The 23385-nt window shown below is 41.2% G+C and overlaps 1 protein-coding gene across 11 annotated transcripts in view; it reads left to right on the top strand.

Annotated features, from left to right (window-relative positions):
• The window catches only part of ENOX1 (ecto-NOX disulfide-thiol exchanger 1), a 360126-nt gene that overhangs the window by 325957 nt on the left and 10784 nt on the right, over window positions 1–23385 (top strand). For all 11 annotated transcript variants that reach the window (XM_064504830.1, XM_064504829.1, XM_064504833.1 and 8 more), the window contains 2 exons: window positions 4187–4294; window positions 9147–9203. In XM_064504830.1, coding sequence (XP_064360900.1) covers window positions 4187–4294; window positions 9147–9203 — 165 coding nt within the window. The remainder of the gene's footprint in view (window positions 1–4186; window positions 4295–9146; window positions 9204–23385) is intronic.

The raw sequence follows: 23385 nt of genomic DNA, 5'->3' as shown, positions 1-23385 counted from the left end.
CAGCACTGCCTCTCCACCATGAGATGCTTTTCTACCTCCTGACACTGGGATTTTCGCTCAGGGAATAAACCACTGCATAACTTGCAGCGGACCCCAGAGACCCAAGAATCACATGAAGTTGCAGAAACACTGATCTGAAAGACAACAGAAAAATGAGCAGTGTGTAACCAAGAAGTCTCTCCTTTCCCTGAGAGAACTGAGGAACCGCTGACTGCAGAGAATGCCATATTTTTGCCACAAAGTTTGGGGACATCAGGACTTCAGAAAATGGCCAGAGATGTAACATGAGATTGAAGGAAGGGGCATTTTGATAGCTCTGCTGGAAAAAGCTCTGAGACAAGCCAGCAGTGCACAATAGGTGGGAAACAGGGTAGCAAATGTTATGTGTGGGTGGGTAGGGGGAAGCTCTGGCAGAAAGGCTGGATGACATAGCAAAGTAGGTGGAACCGGATCAGACTGCATAAGCAGTAAAACCAAAGGAGACCAATTTTTAATTTTAATTGATTGTAATATACATTTGCAAGTAATCTGAAAAGAAGAGGAAATATCTATAGGATCAATTTTTAATAAGCACATTTATGTGAAAAACAAAATAATTCTGAATAATTAAATATCAGCATATTGGCATTATTCCTTACAATGTTTATGGAGTGTCTCTCTGTTTATAAGTGGGCATGACAGCAGTCCCTATTTTGAAATTTGCCTCATTCTTCCCAGTATAAGATCCTTGTTTGATTTGCTTTTAATTTTGTCCAACTTTGTGTTTTTGTGCAGACATTTTTCAAGCCAATCATCTGTCTCAGGCTGGTATATTTTTCAGTCAAAGCTGTTTTGTCATTTCCCAAAATAAAACTAGAAGGAAAAGATATGTTGTTTGGCAGGTATAATTCTTTGTTATAACTTCTTCGTAATGGCATCAACCACTCAGGAAAAAGAGATCTCAGAACCTGCCTGTGCAAAACGAGCAGGTTCTACAGCTTTTAGAGAGGGAGAGAAAAGAAAAGAAGGTTAAAGCTCCAGGGAACAGCTAGAAGCATTCCCAGCTGCAATTCTGGCCCCTTATGGAGTTCAGTGGAAGGTCCCAGTGCTGTGATTACAAAACCTTATATCTGACTGGGAATGTGGCACCTTAGTTACAAATACGGCGTTTTCTATCCCCATGCAAACAGACCAATTCACTGTCTTTCAACATAGCCTATGCACACACGATAAGCCTGAAAGAGTTGACAATTTAACCATTAAAGCCTGAAAGAGTTGACAATTTAACCACTAAAACCTGGAAGTTTTGTCTCATATCGAGTGCTTCACAGGTCATACTGTGACCAGAACATTTGCTCTGCCTTACCATGGGGAAACTGAGCACATTGGATGTTTTCCTGGAATTGCTGCTCCTGGCTGATCTAGAGTCAAGTGCTTTCAGTGACTCTCTTCCACACCTCCATTTCTTGCCATGCTCAGGCAGTTTTGGAAGTTGTCTCCTCAAACACAAAACAGATAAAATCAGGATCAAAGGAAGAGGGATATAATTGGACTAAATCACAGTGGGAGAGAGCAGTGGGAGATGTGAGATTTAAACAGTGGCAGTGTGAGAGCTGATTTGCTGTATATAAGAATTGTCCATGGGAGAACCATGGGAGGGTAGGATGGGGAAGGGCATCTTAGTGACAGAAGTGTAACAAGGTCAGCCTGGAAGTGAGACTTGGTCTCCCATTTGTGACAGGCATTAAATTTTGAAAAGGCTTTCCAGTAGCACAGGTGGATTTAAAACTCACTTGAAATCTTCCAGATGAGATTGTTCAGATGGATGGGCTCTAAGATGCCTCCCAGGAACTGGAGTAATGTCTCTGAAAGAAGATGAAGGTGCAGTCTGAAAGGTGGTGATGTGCTCCTCAGTTCTGCGTGTTCTTTCACTTCTTTCAGAAGCTGTGGAACAAACAGGACATCCTGCACAGTCCTCCCCATATTCCCTAGTACTAGCAGCACTGCACTGAGACAGTGATGATAATGAAATCTCATGCCTCAAGATTTCAGCTGGTTGCCTGGAGAAGCAATGAAGGATTTCCTTCCCCCAGTACATAACTGGCTAGATGCATTCACAAGAAAACATTTCTTCACTGTGAGGGTGTTTGAACATTGGAACACATTGCCCGAAGAGGCTGTGAAGTCTCCACCCTTGGAGATATTCAGAACATGACTGGACATGGTCCTGGGCAATCTGCTCTAGCTGACCCTGCATGAGCAGGGGTTTGAGCCAGATGATCTCCAGAGCTCCCTTCCAACCCCAACTATTCTGTGATTCTGTGATTCTTGGCTTTGTAAGAGAATTATTTCATTCAGTTTGGCTCCTCCATTTGAATCATCAGAGACTGGCCACAATGGCAAGACAGAACTGCTTAGAGAAGACTCTGAGGCAGGGGGACAGAGACTTTTTTTTTCTTAGGCTACCATTGTCCAGTTCAGGTGCATAAGGTTAAACAAGTTGGGGCTGGAAAGGAGAGGACATTCCATCAACCCCTATTAGGTGGCATCTTCTTGCCACACCTCAGGTATCTCATAGTAATTCTTGAAAGGGCTTCATTTATCTTATGTCTTGTATATTCTGCTTCTCTTCTGAGGACTGGTGTCCCTTCATCTTTCTAAAGTGCAGACATCAACAAGAGCTATCCTGCGTGAAGCTTAATGGTCTGTAATAAACAGGAGGTTTGATGAGGTGAACTTATGGTCCCTTCTGGCCTAAAATGTGAAAAGTTTGAAAAGTTGTAATTCTGCTGAGGGGCCACATGGGTATCAGTGTGTGACACACGACTGTATACACACAAATTCAGTGTGTCTTCCGAAAATTAGGGAGTGGTACCCAATAGGCAAGGTGAACAGCTCTGAGGTGGCAATCCATCCCGGCTCAGGAAATGCCAGAAATAAAGCTTCCCATGCAATATTTGGTTGGTTAATAGGCTCAGTAAAGCCTATTGTTTTTTCGTGTAAAATTTTGAGATTCAAAATGCTTTTGTGCCATGGTAGAGTGGAGTAAATACACATACCTGAATGTCCCTTGGAGGCTCCCAGGGCACAGTCCAAGGGGTGAGATCCAACAGTGAGCCCACCCAGCTGGATTGTAGAGTGTGTAAGATACAGTCAGACATATACCCACGTGGATTTTTACTCCAGTGGCTGAATGACTTGACTCCAGCCACCAGATTGTTGTTCACTTACACCAAGAATACACTACCAATAGCTCTGCCAAGCCCTGAAGTGTCAAATGTTTCCAAGCAGCTCTTAAAACAATCTTGGTGCTGCAACAGAAAAAGAGTCCTTTGATGCCTGGGACTTTCCTTTCTTGATTATGAAAGGAAAGCACAATAAACTCTTTTTTAATCTCTTGTTTGTCTTCTCTTGCTCTTTAGCAGTGTCTAACATTTATCACGTCAATACAGAAATATATAATTATTTTAGAATTAATTAAATCTACTGACCTGCTCTTGACAGCTACAATAAATCTGTGCAGAACATAGAGCTAGCCAAGAAGAGAGGCTGTGGTCTTTTAAATATGTCCTAACATTCCAGAAATTATCTTCATAAAAATAGTTTTTGGTCATAGCTTTTTGTTTTGACAATGCAGATCAACAGACTTCATGGCTGATATAGTGATTGTAGGGCATCAGTCTTACTGATCTAATAAAATAACACAGCACAAGGAAAAAAGGAAAGCTTTCTTCTTGGCAACTCAGTGTGAAAGCTTTCCAGAATATTGCTTTGCATAGAATGAAAATGGCTTTGGGCCAGTGACTAATTATATTAAAGGGCTGTGCTTTTAAATTATTTATGTACTGTAGTGTTTACCCTGGTATTATTAAAAAGACCATGTATACTTCTACAAATAAGATTTTGGTTCAGATGAATGTGACAGTCCCCCTGTGGGTGATATACTGTACCAAAAGTTTCTACCTTCATGTAACAAATAGCTTAACACACATTAACAGATGCATTACTTGTGGAGCACTGCTGCAGAAGGAGATGCAGATGAAAATAATTTACCTCTGGTCCATTTAGACATAGCAGATTATGCAACAGTAATAAATGTAGGAGCATCCTGCAAAGCATTGTTTGAAATGAGGATTTATCAAACTGAGGATTTAAATCCTCTTTGGATCTAGACTGTGCTAACCAGAAACTTCTTTTGTTTGTGCAGCAATTGCTGAGCATACAGGAAGAATTAAATAACAAAAAATCCGAACTGGAGCAAGCCAAGGAAGAGCAAACGCATACACAAGCAATGCTTAAAGTCCTGCAGGAACAGGTGAGTGGTTTTGATTGGAGAAAAAGGCTGGCTTAGGTGTGCTGAGGAAGACTCAAGGCTTTACCTCCAAAATCCGTAGGAGTCTGACCATTGACTATGCTGTAAGCAAGACATAACCCTACGAGACCTGTGTCTCTGCCCTCATTAGCATTTGTGAATGCAGCTGAGAGTAACATAGGGTTTAAGAAAACAGAGTGAAAATGGACCCTTATTTTACACTATCCACATTGATTCAACAATTCACATATTGAATATTGTGTTCCTCCACATAGATATCAGTGAAGTGTGTTTTCTCTCTGGAGACAAACAGATGTTTGGAGAGTTAAGTATACCAGAAAAGTAAAAATATTTCAAACAAATCAGGTATTTCCTTTAAGAATACTATTAAAGAAAAAGAGCTTAGACTGTCCTGTGTTATTCATGCAGATGCAAATACACAAAAACTTTATTATGATGATATTAGAAAACTATTTCATCAATGCACTTATTTGACCAGTGAGGAACAAATCCCTGTAAATCAGATTATTTTATTTTAGATTTTTTTGATACTGAGGTGCTTTATGATGTTGAGAGTGTATGTGATAGTGTTGTCTTAAAAGCAGAGTAAAATGCATAGTTTCACACCAAAAAGGAAATCTGGAAATCTGGAAATGAAATATCAAATTGTGTGTAATAACTGTCTGTATGAATAAATGTTGTGGATAAAACACATGGTGTTAACACACCAGAATCACAAAGTTGCACATGTGCTGCATAGGCACAGTCTCTGCTTTGAGAATTTATTTTGATCTTTTCTATGTAAACTTTGAGCTAAAATATTTAGGTTAAGTATCTGCAGTTTGAAGACTGCAGGATCTGAATTGCCTGGATGGAAAAGATTCAAAGTGTTGATGGTTCTTATGTTAAAGATTTTTCAGCATTCATTTCTGAATATGTCTGAAAATAGATGTATATATTTAATATACATATTGGGAAAAGCAATTACACTTATTTCAATTCTTTTTTAATGTTCATTACAGAAGCTGTGTCATCATTCCTATCCTAACATTTGTCATTGAGTATATCTAGCGACAAATATATTCTATCAATAAATAATTTAGATTTTGGAAAAAATAAAGCTTTTATTTTCAAATACATATTCTTAGCACTTACGTTTACGAAGATAACCTTCTAAATGAGAACTGATGCAACACTGCATTATACAAAGTGCCATGAGGAATAATGGATTTGGCGACAACAGAATGTTTATAAACATATTGTCTGTTAATTTTCTTCAGTTAACGTCACCTCATTCACCTTTTACATAGCATTCAAGGTACAGTATTACAAAATACTTTAAAAAAAGAAATAATGAAATTGTGCAAAATTATGTTATATCTTGATAGAAATTAATATGGTGCAAAAACATATGAGAAGCTCTTGCAATAACAGCCCCAGTAGGGACCACCAGGGCAGACTTTTGAATCTCTGCAGACTCCTACAAATTGCAGATCAAATGTGCGCTCATGCTAGGCAGACAGACAAAACAGTAGCTGGAAGAAAAGCACAATGGATCTGCATTTCTTTCGAGAATTAACTTTGAAACATGCTTAAGGCTGAGACTGTAAGTAGCCAGAATCCCTAAGCAGCGCTACACAGCTAGTTCGCCTCTCCAGCAACCCTGAACTGTTTCCAAAACTTTCCAGAACAGCAAAAGCCCTCGCAGTAATGACCCCCGCTTGCCAATGCTCACAGCTTTCCTTTACAAGCACCACAGCTCATCTGTGTGTTTTATCCACACTGGGTATTGAAAATCATATGGCAGAGTCAAGTAAATATGAACATTTCTTGTGAAAATAAATAGCAGTGTGCTCCTGCCTCGATTGTATTGCTCCCATTCGTAATACTTTTGCTAAAATGTGCCATTTCATCTCAAGTTGATAGAGGGATCATAGCCTGCCGCACCGCAGGCATGTTTACACGGGGGGGGTGCAGCCATGTTTGAGCGCGCCTGCCCCGAGCCATGGGCTGGCTCACCAGTAGCTTGCTCCGATCCCATTGCTCTCACCCAGCTCTAGCCAGGCACAGAGGTCCTGCTGGGGAAGGTCCTATTTGCTCATGCATCATGTTGCACTACTACAGCCAAGGGGTTTCTGGATTAGATCTGGCCTGTTGCCACCAGCTCTGGTTGTCAGAGGAGTCGATGCCTGCTGGCATGAACCAACCCCAGGTTGCAACCAACCCCACTGCTGCAAAGAAATGGAGCTCCCTAGAAGGAGTTTGGTCTGGTGGCTGTGCGTTTTCTCTAATCTCCAGCGTCCCCAAAGAACACGTCCCAGCAAATTGATACATCAGGGACTTCTAATTCCTTAACCCTGCTCCTTTCCTTTCAGGTAGGCCCTTGGTTGTTACTGGCACTAGTTCAGTGTGTTGCCTCAGCATGCTCTCTGCTGGTAACATCACACTCACTACCGACCTGCGATGGAGCCTGCCTTGGGGGTAAGGCAAGTCCTGTTTTTCCAATATTGTATGTTTTTCAAGATTTCTATTCCTACATTTCATGATTTAGGATGTGAGAAAAGAGTGGAATTTCAGCTTAAATTAAATGAAACAATATTGGAAAAAGAGGGACTTTTACCCCATTAGTTGTGGGAATGCAGCTGGACGTTTTCTCCCCGTGAGTTTTCCACCATTATCTCCCTGGGTTCACCTCCACCTCCTACTGCATTGGTTCTAGTGTAGATGTGGACACTAGCACCTGCTTGCCTGAGCTCTGTCATCCATTTCAGAGCATGGCTGGCCAAAAAGATGAAGGGGCTCTAGCATCCTGTCTGCATTAGAACTAGATTAACGCTGCCTGCATTGGTGGAGCAGCGTCAGGGCAGTGATGCTGGGAAAAGGCAGTGGGGTGAAAGTCCAGCAGACCAACGTAGGCTAGAGGCTGAGTCCATGCTCCAGCCAAATGAGCGTGAGGCTGACAGGGGAGCGGTATGTCACCAGCAGAATGCATGTGGAGCATTGCCCAAGAAGCCAGCAATCACCAAGGGGTGACTGCATTTTATGAACCTGAAAAAGGAAAGGCAAAAGGTAAGCAATGAACAGAACTTGCTGAGCACTCGGGATGCAGCATTAACATGCGGAGCAGTTTTACATACACAAGCCTGCTCGCCTGACCTCCTATTCAGATGAGTAACCCAGCTGAACTCAACAGGACTGCTCCTGTGAGGTGAATTTGTATAATGAAGAACTGGCAGAATTGGGAAACAGCTCTTTTGGTGATGCCACAATGCAGAAATATCTAACTTTGGTGCTTGGCTTTAAGTAGCCTTCTCAGCTTGTTCCTACTGGCCATCCTCACAATGTGGTGGTTTTGCAGGCAAGGTTATTTTTCAGTGCAGGAAAAACACACAACATTCATTGGAAATACATAATACTGCTTTAAATTGTAGCCTTTTCAAGGGTATTGAAAGATGAGCATCAGTGAATTGAACTGGGACAACTGATGAGTTTGCAGTTCCCAGCTATCATTTGTACTGCTTTCTCAGAGATTGTCCCCACGCTTCCCTCTCCATGAGGACCAATTTAACTGCCTGTGCAGCAGTTTCTGATCTGGTGCAGTTCACAGCCCTGCATATTAAAGCATACAGAGATCATGCCCCACATACCTTAATCCTCAACTTGGAAACTGAGAATTTGATGATTCACAACCTGTTTAGCTGTTGCTGTCACACAGCAAAAAGATGATGGATGTAAGCTAGCCAGCCCTCCCAGGGTAATCAGCTGGTACTTTTGAGTCAAACACCTAATCGAAATGTAATAGCACTCATATTCTCCTGAATTTTAGGATTGCTGTTGTTTGGTATTACAGCTGTATCATCAACAGTTAAATCAATCCTAGCTTCTTTGGCAAAAACAGATGGAAACCAAGGAATACAGGAGAAAATTCTGTTTATTATTCCCCATCACCCCCACCTCAAATATCTGCTCTGAATTAAGTTAGCATAAACACATGGCTCTTCAGAAATTCACCTAAAGGGTAAATGGTTCTGTAGGCTTCACTTAAGTGTGCAAACCTCCACAGCTTACCAGCTCATGACAGCTGCAGTGTCTCCTCTTTTCTGTGTTTGCGCAGTCCCAGCATGAACGAGTGCATATTTCCATGTGGCTGAAGACATGAGCTAGGACATTTCTTGAGTCTCTTGGTAGGGATCTCTTACAATCCCCCAAGAAGTAATCCTGAATTTCCCCACAAAAGTTAATTCAGAGGGGAAAAAAGTTTTTGGTTCAGATCATGGATCTGAAATTGACAGTCTTCTCAGTTCCTTCCACCAGTTAAACAAAAAAGATGTTCTTCCCTTCACCTCCTTTTCTGTCATACCCAGGAGCCATGACAGTTATTTAGATGCTTCCCCAGGAAGGAAACATACAGTGGAACTCTGGCATCTTAAACAGCTCAAAATATATCATTCAAAAGTAATCATTAGCAAAACACTATTTAGCTAGTGGCAACTTGCAAATATTGCAAAGTTTAAATTAATAGCAGCAAGAATGGGAAATGAAATCATTTATTATTCTGGAGAGCCAATTCTGTACACTTTTTGTGCCTTGAAACTACTTTCTAATCTTATTATTTCAAAAATAATGACCCAGTCTTATTATTTCCCCCCCTTTTTTTTTTGCCAACCTATCAAGCCTTAAGTATGTTGGTTTCAAAATGGTTTGAGCAAAAACTCATTAGTATTATATGCTCCATCTGTTTTTCTCTTTGGAAGCTTTATAAAATGCTCCTTCGAATAAATCAAAGATAACTATGTGAAATACTCAAGTAATGTACTTGTTTTGCTTTGTTTTGTTTTTTGCTTACTCTTTGCAGTTAAAAAGCGCCAAGGAATTAGCAGAAATCAATGGGCATGATGAATCTCAGGCAAATGTAGGTACAGCTATATATGTATAGATTTAGAGATATATTTGCATGCTTATGTTCTTGAATTTAATATATATGCCTTAATGTTAAAGCTGATAGAATGACTGAATGACTTGCACGTCAGGTTTGAAATGCCTGTTTTTTCCTGAAGCCACAGGTTCAGATCCCAGCAAACTTCATTTCGAGGTAGATAAATTGAGTTCCATGCAATTTACTTTGTGGGATTTATTTGGATGAGACTTTAACAACCAATGTCCTACTTGCTGTATGTGGGTGTTAAAGGTACCATGGAAACGACTGCAAGAGAAATGCTTTTCTTTAGTGTCCTGTCCAGGATTACTCAACCTACAAAGTTATACTGTTTGTCTCTATGCCACCTTGCAGCTGAGCAAGTTCGGCTATAATTCAGTTCTGCATGAAGTGATTCATATATGTGTATAATTCGGAAACAGTTCATTTGCACAAAAAGGGCTAAATTAATTCATTGAATTATTACTTTGTCTGAAATTTGTAAAGGACTTGTTAAGGTCATGTTTTGTAAAACCTACTGCCAATAAAAATGCTTCTATTATTCCTTTAATGATTGCAGTCAAAACAGCAATTTGGATAAGGCGAGAGAGAAAAAAGGAAAACTATCCTGCTATGTTTGTAATCCAAACTATGCAGCTTTGTGCTTTGTCATAATCATATGAAAATTAAAATTGATTATATACAATATCTTTGTCCTAGCTGAGAGAACTGGTAACAGCCTGAACACTAATAAGTTTTAACATCTTTTTTAATTGCCTTAAAGAGTTGTCTAATAGCACATCTAGGAAAACAGTTTTATATTAAACCTGAGTGAGACTCTCAAATTTAGAGAACTGCTTTGCACTGAGGAAATGTTGCCCTCTCTTTTTTAATCCTTTGTTGAGCCCCATTCATTTTGGTCTAATTCTGCAGTAAAGTCGATAGAGCCTCATAGCTCTCAGCATTTGGACAGGAGACATTCAATATTGTCTGATAGCTTCAACAAACCTGCAGCTGCAGTCTGTCTGCACAACATCTTGTTGGCCCTTTGAAAGATTTTGTTTGCAAACCAAAACAAAGACATTAGTCTATCAATGATCTTGAAATGATCAGATGTGGTACCTGAAAACCTCCTTGTAGAACAGCTGGTTGCAAGTTGCCTAAGGCAACTTAGAAACTTATGACTTAGAAACTTTCTAAGGGAACTTGGAAAATTTACTTCCTCCCCAGAAATGTGGATGAAACAATGTTGTGCAGGATAGAAATGTTTTAAAGGAGAACTATCGAAATGTTTCAACTTTTATCGTTCTGATGCTTATGTAACAGAAGAAAGCAGGAGGATCTAAAAGTTTGACTTTTATGTAAAATAAAGATTGAAATAGCATTAAACAGAACATTTCAACTGTGTACAGAGAGGGCATTTCAGTAGGTCATTCCCATATGTTTAAAGCAAGATATTTCATAATCTTTTGTTAATGGTAAATTTTTCAAAATGTAATGTTTTGTCCCAGTTTACAATTGTAGGAAATGTTAAAATGCCTGAATTTTCAAAAGGATTGAAATTCTATTTTCTGCTGCTCTTTTTCATGAGCTCTTCCCAGGGAGATCTGAGAGCAAAATTAGACTTCTAAGAAAAGAAGTCAATGCCTAAGTTAATGGTGAAGAAGGAAGCTAGACAGATACAATTATCAAGTCACAGTTGCAGTCAGGTATTCAACAATTATGCCACCATGAAATCAGAGAAGTTACAGCAGCACAAATGGAAATAGAGAACTAGCAGAAAAGAATGGATGTTAAAGCATTTGCTACAGTAGCAAACTTTGTAAAATGGAAGTTAAGGCACCTTTTAAACAATTGTCATTTATATCAAATATGTAGTGAAACACCTTGCAGGTTGCCCCCACTCATCTATTCTCAGCAGACTTCATGGTTCTTGCCCTTGGCCAGTGTGTAAATCTGGGATGATCAAAGAGAAAAGGGCTTGGTGGCTCCTATGTGGTTGTTAGTGAACTGTGATGCGTATAATGGGATTAGGACATATTTGTTACAGTTGACAAGTTGAATTCAGCAAATGAAATACCTTTACATGCAGAGCAATAGTGGGAGGTGTTGGTAAGAAGAACTGACAACGTATGTCTCTACACTGAACTCAATCTAATCTTCACACTATGGTATATTTAGATTACTTGCTCTGCAGAAAATCAGGATCCTAAAAAGGATGGTATGAAAGTTTAGGCACATTGCATATACCTAAGAAAGTCCATGCTATAATCTTGATCTATGATTATTTGCAGCAGTTGTCAGGCTTTGTGCTGATGACATTAGTCTATATCATCTTTTACCTTTAAAAAAATATTGTTTCTTAAGATAAAACCTGGAAATATTTTTTGTAGCAAAAGCAAATATAGATGAAAATATATACTTGACCCTATCCTAGTGTGGCTTCTACCTTTCCGTTATATCATACCATCCTGAAAGATAAGGTAGGAGCTGAGATACCTTTGGAAACAGAAAAACATCCCTCGTGAAATGTGCCCAACCTGTAAAACATGCAGATCTTGAGTTTTTCTCTTGTTTTTGTCAGGAGAATTGAGCACATTTAATTACTACACTCCCTGCCATGACAGTTCACACTCAAAGCTGGGGAAAAAATGTAGAAATTTTAGTGTTTTGCAGTCACATCAGTTATTTCCAGGAAGCAAAAACATCTTACAAGGCTCTGTAAATAGTCGTAAGGGTGTTTCATGAGTGACTTGCCAGGTACATGTGGTAATATGTGTTACAGTTGTTGACATTTCCAAGGTACACTCTGTGGCAGGGAAGCCTAGATGTTCAGGTTCAGGTTCATGTGCCCCAAATCCTGGCCTGGTATTAACAGAGACTTCAACACCCAGCACTGCTAGAGGTGCTGTCACTGTGTGCTCATTCTCTTGAGCCCTGGGGTTAGGAAAAGATTGCTTCTCATTTCTAATCTGTACCCCTTTTAATTTCCTCTTCATTGCCGAAGATAATGCTATTTAATTTACATCTCTGTCTTAACTGAAAAGAAAATAATGGCCAATATACAATTCTAATTTCAGAAATAATCCTCTTCTAGGATATGCCCAGTCTCTTGGGACCTGATTAGTCCCACCTTGAAAAAAAAATCTTGCTTGGGAGGTGTGTTCGGGTAGAGAACATTTTACAGACTGAAAAGGTTAATTGCATGCTTTGTGATTCACTATATAAATGCAGTTTATTCCTCTGTTATTTTTGTAAATTCAGTGTCTTTCTGTGGATCCTCTTGTGTAAGCGGTAAATCTGTGTTTTCATCAAAGACCTCTTTTTCCTTACTGCTAAGTTCAGCATACTTAGGACACTGCATGCAGATATTAGCATATATGCATGCACATAGCGCTGGTGAATATTTTGGGGGTGAGAAAGTCAGCATCCCCTGGTGTCCCTCTATTAATGGAGAAGGAGGGATTTTGAACCCAAACCTTAATTTAGAAGTTCTCAGTGATCTTCTTCCAGGAGATTGTCTCTCTGCTGTGAAAGCTACCTGGCTTTTGTAGATGGAAGACAGTGAATAACCCCTGCCTTTTGTGTAAGTGCCATGAAATGGTAGTCAAGAGTATCAGTCATCCCAGTTCAGATCGAAGATATGGGTCATGGTCACTGAAGCTTTTTGAATGCCCAGAGTATATTTGCAAGGTAAAATCCTGACTCTGTTGAAGTCAATAATTAAATTCCCATCAATTCTAATAAGCCAGGAGTTCACCAAGATATTTTTAGGGGCTACTTCATTATCATCAGGGCATAATACAATAAACACCTGTATTTCAGAGGGAGAAAGTGGCTTTGCCCTGAGCTTTTTACCATCTTTTTTTTTTCCTGCTTGAGTTTCGTTGTTTGAACAAAGTAATGAATTTGACCTCATTTGGCTGTCTCCCTCCAGTTAGCATCTCCAGCAGCCTGGACACAATATTTTGTGTTTTTTTCTCCAGACATAGAATCAATAACATTAAGTAGGGATGCATTTTTCCATTTGAATGCTTGAAGCCATTATCAAAGCATTTCTCAAGTTCAGCCAAGCATCTTACATTTGATGTTGATTCTTCCTTTAATTTTCCCCCTCTGTTTCTGCTTTTCAAGCAATTACCAGAGGATCCCTGACTCTGAGGAGGAGTACACCCAGGGTGAAATATTTGAACCATTTCACTAAATTGCTCACTTTATGCAACGCTGAAAGCAATCTTATTTCTTACTACATCCTAGTCTTCTCTTTTCACATATTATCAGTTAATCACTGGTGATCTTTACCAAAGACAAGTAAAGACAACTCCTAAATAAGGCTCATTTTTGATATCAGCCAGCCAAAGATTTAAACAATGAACCACGCCCCCCCCCCCAGTTTTTGGAGAATTCTGTAATTTCATCAGGCTCATCGGGGCTCAATTCTTGTTCTTCACTACACAAAACTTTAATGGAAGTACCCAAGGGTACTTGCTGTGAACATCCCATGCCAGTATATGTGCTGGTACATATCTTCCAAAGGATGGGGCTGCTCCATGCTATTTATGTGACTACCTCACACCAGATGAGATAAAATGGCCTTGAACACGTGCAGAAAAATGGGAGGTGATAGAGACCAAGGCCTGCTTGAATTGTCCTAGTGGTTCAGGACTATGGGACAAAAGTTGGTCACCTTTAATGATAAAGAATCCCAAGAAAGTGATTGCTGGCATTTTTACTTTGCTTTTTTGTGAATGCAACAGTCATTTCTTGGCTAATCAACTCTTTAAAAGGTTTACTATTTGAAGAACAGCACAGGCTCGAGATACAAATGCACTCTACATGCCTCATAAAGGACTTTGGGACAATTTTGGCCTAAGAGTTACAGGCCAGAAAAACTCTGTTCAGGAGCTGCTTATGTTTGGAAACTGTTTCAGTTCCTTTTATATTTGAGTTTCCCAGCTGCCTACGGTTTGTATGCTGTGAATCTCAGCCTCAACAGGCTGAAGCAAGTCAGTAAGTAGCTGTCTAGTCTTAGCTGAGATCCTCCATCCATGCAGGAGGCATTTCTGGAGCATGCTGGAGTGAGTGGGCGCTGCAAAAACTGAAGTGATGACAGCTGGGTGCCTTTAAGGAGGATGAGGAGAGGGTGCTGGCAGCCTTCCTGTACCCAAGAGCGCAGGGGTTACAGCCCTGAGAGAGGGTGCAAGGAGTTCTGGTTTGTTTCCTTCTCCTGAGAAGGTTCAGAGACACATTTCCTCCTCCCAAGAGAGTGGTCTACGTCCCCTCTCCCACCCTTCCATTGTAACTGCTCCACATTCAAAAACTGCATTTAGTCCACTAATTCAGTTAACAGATACAGTTGATTGTCTCAAGAGAACAAACAAGAGTGAATACAGCTATGCAGTACAGGGATGAGGATAGTTCCCTGAGGAAAGAGAGATCTGGATTTTGGTTCCTCATTGAAGGACTCTTTTGGTGTGTTACGTTGCTAAAAGAAGGTGAAAGGACTCTGTACCTTGACTGGAGAGAGATCTGAAGCCCCTAGCTGTCCCCAGGCATTACTGAAGGACCCAAATGACTTTCTGTACTTGGGCTCTTCTGCCTTGTTGGGGCCAGGGACCACATGGGGAAGAGTGGCCATGCCTCTTGCTACTCCCCACTCCACTTTCTGCATTCTCGGCCTTTATTTGGAGCCTTTCCATTGCTCATTTCTTCTTGTTTCCCTCAATTTAGGTCATAAATTCAAGCAGCTATGACTGTTTGCAGATCAGCAGCTTTCCTATTTACCACTGCAGGAATGAGGAATGACCACCTCCTGAATTCAATACTGTGAGGGCTGAAAAATAATAGGAGCTTAACCGTCTCTTTAAGACCATGTTATCAAAGAGCGTGCTCACCCTTCAGAAGATCTTACATGCTGATAGATCAAGCCTCCCTAAGTTCTCCCTTCACTGTCCCAACCTTGATTCGATATGTTGGAGGACAGCAATACAGACTCATTAGCACAGTATAGATCTCTCTCCTAACACAATCACAGTCTACAGTTTCAGCTATGATCTAAACCCTATGGGGGACAAAGTAACACAGCAGACTGAGATATATTCTGACATGGACTGTGTTACCTGAAGCACATTTGGGTTTCGCAATAACCTCTTTGTTTGTGTGAAGCAAGAAATCACACCGTTTACCTTGTCCCTAATTAAAAGTGTCAGAGTGGCATAGTAACTTGGCTTTTTATTGAAGTGAATTCCTTTAGTATGAGGGAGGAAAAAAGAGAACACTGAGACACAATGATAAACCCATTCAGCCACCCACTCACAGCAAATCACAAAAGTTTTTTGACTTTAGATTTCACAAGCTCCACAGGAAGACAGTTCTAAAATGCCCAGAGCTACGTGACGTTTTAATAATATCTGACAATCATGTTCAGCCTTTCATTCCAAAGCATTTTCCTGAGTGTATATATGTTGCACATGTATATAGGAGTCATCCCATCATCTCTAGTAAGGAATAACATTTGGTCTTATACTTACACACCTGTGTGCTTAACCCACACTGTGCACAAAGCGAATTGGCTTGTTATCACAGCACTTGGGCTCCTTAGCAACTGCCCAAAGGACGGAGGCTGTCTCCATTTCAGCTACAAGCCTATTACTGCTGTCTTGAGGGTCGCACACCACATTCACACAGCTTCCAACCTGCTGAAGCCCTTCGTGGAATATAGATCCAAAAGTGACTGATGAGTGAACCCTCATTCATCCTCATAAAACATTTAAGGGTTTTTTCCTAATTGCTTACTTTTGTTTCATCAAAGAAGTTTTAAAACAATTCTACATGTCCCAGAAAGGAAAAGAATTGCCTTTTTCTTCCCAATTTTTTTTAAAGTCCGTTGCTTTAGCAGAGATAGCTGGAGTAATCTGTGCAAAAGAACATTCAAAATGGCCTTCACAAGTCCTCAGTCTGAGGACACAAAGTATCCTCTTCCACAATGATTTCAGTAGGGTTGGAAGGCAGGCAGTGCTCTCATTCAGCCAACCATTGGTTTGCTGCAATTTCCTAACACAGAGTGTGCAAAATGACAATTACCTTTTCTTTTGAAAAACAGCCACCTTCACATCACATAGAACATCTGTGTTAAGTCATCAGGAACCTACACATAAATCCAGCTTTAGAAAATGAAACAACCTAACCACAGTTTTAAAAATAAGCATGAAGTAACTTTCATATTAGTCATCCCTATTTTGCATATGTACATTCTCATAAAATAGATGTGGTCAAATACAATGAGAACAATATAAAAAGATAGTTTACATGAGAAAAGCATTTTCGCATTATTGCTAGCTAGTTGCCTAAACTCAGCAGGTGAAAGTTATAATAGTAAAAGCTTTGTAATGAAAAAGTTAAAATCATCTCTCTGGCAAATGGATTGGAAAAAGAGGATGTCAAGAGCACCATAATACAATTAATCTTCACTCCTGAAAACATTTCTATCATGTGGGATAAATCAGACAAACTAATCTTAGATGCATAGAGGTGTATTTTGAAGTGCTTTGCTTGCAAGGTCTTATATTCACTCTTCTAATTTTTCTTCATCGTTGCTCCTAAAATTTTAATGCCAGCTAATTTTTCAAACCAGCTGTCAACTGTTTATTTGTTAATACCAGTGCACTCTTAAATTCACATCCATGGTATGATTTTCTATACTAGTGTACCTTAAAAGTAATACAGTGTACTGTGGCTGACAAACTCAACAGTGGTTTCTTGCACAGCACAAAATGAGTTATCAAACAAGTTTAAGCTTGGTCTGAGTGAAAGGGTGACACCTGGTCTGTATGGTTTCTGATGATAAACCAGTCACTAGCAAAAACTGTTACGATACTCACCAGTAGCATAATATATTGCAAATATATACTTCTGTATCTATCACTAGTTAGACAGAAGAGGGATGGGGGTTCTCTAAGACCCTGGGGAAAAAACATTGAAAACCAAAGGGGGTTTGCTGATGAATTGTGTGGCCTGTTGCTTGTCTAAAAGTATTATGGGCTGCCACGTGTTGGAGCTGTGGTTCTGGGCAAATGGTTGGATGTTTTAGATGATGTTGACTCATTCCTTATATTCTTGATGTAATGGTATAATTTTTTAGTCTAAACCGAGTTATTCCAGTGCCATAGAGTCCAAGAAACTTCTCTACATATAGACAGTGTGTCATCTGGCCTTCCTGCTCCAAATATGTGGCAAGACCACCTAACTTAATGTCAACCACTTTATTGAAATCAGTTCTTAGGCTGTGGTGAACCAGGATTGTGTGCAATACAAGAATTCTAGGAAATAGTTCTTTTGCTAACATAGGACCAGTTCATTTGCTAGGTTTTACTGCAGCAGCAAAAGCATTATATTTATCAAAGTTTATGAGTAATTTTCTAGTAATTAAAATATTTTTAGTGGAGTAGGTAGTAGAGAGTCTACAATGATTATCGTATGACATGCTGAAAAAAGTGCTAACAGATATGATGTTCCTGGGGAATTTTGAGTTACTTTCAGAGTTCACCCTTCCAGATTGCCACACATCACATTACATTACAGTGCCATAATAGCCAGTGAAGGGGAACGAGCTCCCTTAAAGGAAAAGTCAGAGCCATTTGGGCCTGAACCAAGCATTAGCACTGTTAGGAGCTGCTGAATCTGCCCAATCACAGAAGCGAGGTGCCACAGCTCCAAGCCCCCAGGTCCAACCAGTAGTGAGGCTGAGTACGTGTTCCCCATAGGCACACACACGAACACAACACGTACATATAGATACACATGACTGGCCACACAAATCAACACAAACACACAACAGTCCTGTAAATACATACAGCACCAATGGTCTCATCCGGCCCCTCTCTGGCTGATCAGGATGAAGGTCCATTAGTGGGAAATATACATATATATACAATGTAGATGCCTGCAGCAGCCGAGCTTAGAGACTGTCTACACAGTAGCTGTCCCTGGATCCTGGATCTCCCCAGCCACAAGCCCCGGGGGACATATGAGCCCTCGTAGTTCCACTCCAGTTGTTGGTGCTCGGACCGCCTTGCACATACCAACACATGCACAAACACATTCACTGCGCATCCCACCAGCACCTGGCCTCAGACACACAGTCTACCCAGTAGCTTGTCTCATGTGCACACACAGACACACAGACACACACAGACACACACACACACAAACAGGTCTCAGTCCCAGGCCCCATGGTCTTCTCAATCACTAGATTGGATGCCCTGGTCCCTCCAGTAGCCAAGTCCCAGACCCTCTGGTGTCTCCAGTGAGGGGCCCAGATTATAATGGCCGCTTCAATACCTGTCTCCCAAGCCTCTTATCTTACCTTATCTGAGCCTCCTATCCTACTCAGCAGCTCGTCCAGCTTGATACTCACTAGTGATCGCATGCTGACGTGCATACCTATACCACATACACGCATTTCAGTATCTGTGGTTGCTGACCCATCTGTTGGGACACATACTGTTTATTGCATGGTGGAGGCCCAGAACTGGGATGTTGCAGAGAAAATGCTGAAACTTATCCAGCTCTTGGACTATTATGCCCTGTTGCTCATCCATGTAGGCACCTGTGAGGCTGCCAAGGCAGACTGGAGCAAAGCACGTGCATCTGCAGAGCTTCAATGGCAAAACTAAAGGACATGGAAACCCAGGTGGTATTTTCATTTGATTGCAGAAAAAGGGTGAAAATCTTCAGTAGGGGTGAATGCATTCTGCAAGTTAGCAGCTGGCTGAATGGCTGGTATCAAAGGCAGCACTTTGGCTTTTATCCCCAGGGGTCCTGCTTTGAGAAATGAGGACTGCTAAGTGGGAGATGGGATCCATTTAGTGAAGTGGGGTAAAAGCAGGTTTGTGAGCAGGTTTCCCATCTTGGTGAGGAAGGCTTAAAGCTGGGTATGTCTAAGGAGGATTGTAACAGCTTGCAGATAAGTGAGGGAACAGAGATCAGGTTGGTAAGAAAATGGATCAGGGTGGTGAGAGCAAGAGACTCCTTGGGAAGGACAGAACAAGTCACACAGGGGCCCACCTCAGGTGCCCACACACAAATGCATACAACCTGGGAAATGAACAGGAGGATCTGGAGCCTCACGTGCTGATGCAGAGCCATGACACTGTTAGGATAACTGGGACCTGTGGGACAGTGTCTATGGCTAGAGCTCTGCAATGCATCGGTCCAGGCTTTTTAGGAAAGACATGAAGAGAAAATGCAGAAAGCTTCTATCTGGCCCTTATGTAAAGAAGCTGAATGTATGGAGCTCTTCTGTGGAATGGGCAACAGGCTGGCTGAAAGCTGGTGGGTCAGGATCACAGGACAGCCTTGCTTCATTTTCTAGGAAAATGATAGAGCAAGACCTCTTGAGAGCTTTTTTTGGGCACATGAAGGAGAAGAAGATGATTGAGAGTAGCCAACGTGGATTTACCAAGGGCCTTGACCAACCCGATCAGCATTCTCTGATGAAACAACTAGCTCTGTGGCTTAGGGAAAGCAGTGGATTGCAGTCTACCTTGACTTTAGCAAGGTTTCTGACATGTTCTCCCACAGTATCTTTGTATCCAAGCCGGGACGTTACTGTCTAGCTAGGTGGACGCTCAGATGAGTGAAAAATTGGCTGAATCAACAGGCTTAAAGGATGGTGTTTAATTGTTCATACTCAACCTGGAGGCTGGTTATAAATTAAGTTCATTGTGGGTCTATTTTATGACCTATCCCATATAGCATCTTATCAGTGACATGGAAGAGGGGACGGAGTGCATTCACTTGACGTGGAGGGGCCAACAGGAACCTCATGAAATTCATCTATGACAAATGCAGAGCCCTGCACCAGTGAAGAAAGAAACCCTGCAATGATACTAGCTGGGGACTGCTAGGGCAGGGAGCAGCTCTGCTGAAAGGGAGCTGGGGGATTGCGAGAACATAAGCCAGTAGCGTGCCCAGCAGCAAAGGCAGCCAACAACCTTCTGGGCTGTGTTAACAGGAAGACAGCCAGAAGGTCAAGGGATTGGATTATCCCGCTCTACTTGGCACTCATTAGACCACATCTAGATACTGCATTTGGGACCTGCAGTACAGGAAGGACACTGACAAATGAGCAGGTTCAACAGAGGACCATCATCATAGCCCTTGCCCTGTGAGGAGAGGTTGAGGGAGCTGGGCTTGTTCAGCCTGGAGAAGGGACAGCTTTGGGGAGACCTCATGTCAACTTGCCTATCCTCAAGAAGATGGAGGCAGGTTCTGAATAGTGGTGCGTGGTAGGAGGATGAGAGATAACAGGATAGGCTCAGACTGGATATAAGGAAAAACTTATTCACCATGATGCCAGTCCAGCAGTGAAAAAGGTTGCCAGAAAGGTTGTGCAGTCTTCTTCTTTGAAGGTTTCCAAGACCCGACTGGATAAATCCCTAAGCAAGCTGGTCTGACCCCACAGCTGATCCTGCTCCCAACATGAGATTGGACTGGCAATCTCCTGAGGTCCCTGCCAACCTGAGTGATATTTTGTGATTTTGTGATGATCCAAGTCATGATTGCTGTCTATGAGTGTGCTTTTGCATTGCCTAATTTGCAAGAAAATTTGATTTAAGTTAAATTTAAATAAGCTCCTCCACTGTAGTTTAACTCAGGTTGAGTTGAATAACTTTATATTGACCATGAGATAAGAATATATACAAGGACAACAGCCCATTCTCAACTGACAAGCATCTTAAGCTGTCAAAACTTGACCTGTAGCTGAACCTTATGTGTCCCCATAAATTTAAGAGGCTTGATTTGATGTACAATAAAACTATTGTAAAGTTCCAACTCACTTCATTGGAAATCAAATTAGGTTCCATTCAGCTTAAAACAGCTAGACTAAATTTTCAGGTGTGGGTATGAAATACATTCAACCCAAAGACCAGCAAAGTAAACACAGCTATGCCAGACTTAGTCTCCACATAAAAAAATAATAATAATAACTATCTTCATGTTATAGGCCAGTTTCTACTCATGTTTGCAGTGTATTTACCAAACTTGCACTGCAGTCAATAAGCAGAATCTGGGCAACCAGCTCTAAAATCTAAGCCTGATTTCTGCATACTCGGAGAAGGTACATGTATGCCTTTCAAGAGCTTAAGGATTGAAGATTTGGTATCATGTGTGTATGGTTCCTTCATCTAACAAAACCTTAAAATTACCTTTTCTTTTCAAGCTTACAGCGTCTCTCTGGCCTGCTGTTAATAGCCTGCAAGCTTCTTGCTTATGTTTTCAGATATATAGTTTTTCTCCTCCTACTCATCTGTCTCAGAAATCCCCTGGCTGGTAAGAAAGCATGATGTATTCCTTACATCTGAAAACATTCAACAGTTGCTTTGTCATGTGCCTGCTGTGTCCAACATCTAGTCCTTCCTTCCTGCTACTGGTTTAATTACATCAGACGATTGGCATTGTACATACAGCACAAATGTAAAAATGTTCTGTAAACCCTTCCAGACTCTGGTAGTTCTTTTTTTTCTTTACTTGATCCTTCACAAAGCATAATATTCTTACCCCCTTGCTACACAGTCCTGCAGAATCCCAGTACCACAACAAAGGGAACAAGGTCTTTGAAGATGATCTGTAAGCAGTCATCATCCTCCCTAGGTTTAAAGGTAATTATCAAACATTTGGATTACCCGGATAGTTGAGGGAGTATTTCAGCTCTTTGGATATTTGCCATTTGCATCCTGATCCCATTCCAAGTGTCTTTGATGTCACATTCAATAACTACCATATTCTGACTTTCAAGCAGAGTCCTGAACAACAGGTGAAGCGGAACTGCACTCTTGCAGGAGTAGTTTCCAGGGAGTAGTTTCCAGGTTCAAGCCCTGCTCAGCTCTTGGTTAGTGTTTATGGGGAATGGCAAGTCCTCACTTCCCCCATTTTCAGGGTTGCTGGCTAGCAGATGCTTTCAGGATCACAGAAATGTTTGAGCTAAGAAGCATTTCTGCCAGACAGGAGCTGTGGGCAAAAGCACACATTTTATATGCTATCTGCCCCTTTTGTACTGGTGCAAGACTGGCTTAAATGTGATGGCTGGCATGACAATATTGTAGGCAATGTACTTTCCTATAAAAGAAAATGATAAAGGACTGAAAGACCCAAGTCATCTAGCAGAAACATCCAGGGCTTTCTGATCTGCTAAAGTCTTGGACCACAGAAGTAGCCTTCTGTTCTCACTCTACCTAGAACAATTCTGTGTAGAGACCCACAACATTTCTTCTGCTCTTCAGGACTTCTGTGTCCTCCTCCAGCAATGCAGCTCTCTCAGGAGTCATGCTTTCATTCACTGCATCTACAGTGTAGGACCCAGCTGCTCCATGGCAGACCAGCAAGACCAGGCACCTTTTTGAGTACACCACATTGTTCCATCATGCCTCTGTATTTGCTTCCAAAAGAAGCCAGAGTACATGAGAGAAAGATGCAAACCCAACTTCTGTCCCAGCTTATATCCAGGACATGGCTAGGGCATAGATCCATGTGTGGGAACTGCCATGCACAACCATCCACGGTGTAAATACAGCCATTAGCTCTATGTCAGCCTTAGTATCTGAAGTCTGCCTGTGGAAATGAATAGTCAATGTGAAAAAAATTACATGTATACTGTTCTCTCTTTACCCAGCAAGGACTCCTGAAACTTTGCCAGAAAAACTCTCCTTCTGTTGATCTTCCCCTCCCCAGTTCAAAGACCCCTGTCCCGAATCAAAGTGCTGACTCCAAGAGGTACTGCAGAATCATAGGGATTGTCAGGCCCATGAGGGAAATTCATGTCATTTCATCAGCTGTTAAAGAATGAAAGCGCTCATTTATAGGGAAAAGCTCCAAGCTGGCAATGGCAAGAGCACACAGAATGGTTGCATCCACGCTGAGCAGCTCTGGAGCTGTCATTGTCAAGTCGAGGCTCCATGTTCTCTGATACCTGATGTAATCTGTGAATAATTAGTAGGGCCTGGTCCCTAATGGTCTCCAGGTGTGATTTAACCTGGATTAAGCCTTCCATATACTGTTTTTAGTTCTTGCAAGGTCATTTCACTTCTAATGAATACTGGGTTTGCACATGCTCAGCTGTGCTCTTGTCCTTTAATGTGGTAACTGACAGATGGTAGCAAAATATTCCTTTTATAATGAA

The sequence above is a fragment of the Dromaius novaehollandiae genome, chromosome 1, assembly GCF_036370855.1.
Source record: "Dromaius novaehollandiae isolate bDroNov1 chromosome 1, bDroNov1.hap1, whole genome shotgun sequence".
NCBI lineage: Eukaryota > Metazoa > Chordata > Aves > Casuariiformes > Dromaiidae > Dromaius > Dromaius novaehollandiae.
Note: the sequence above shows the minus strand (reverse complement) of the source record. Positions and strands in the feature narration are given on the sequence as shown.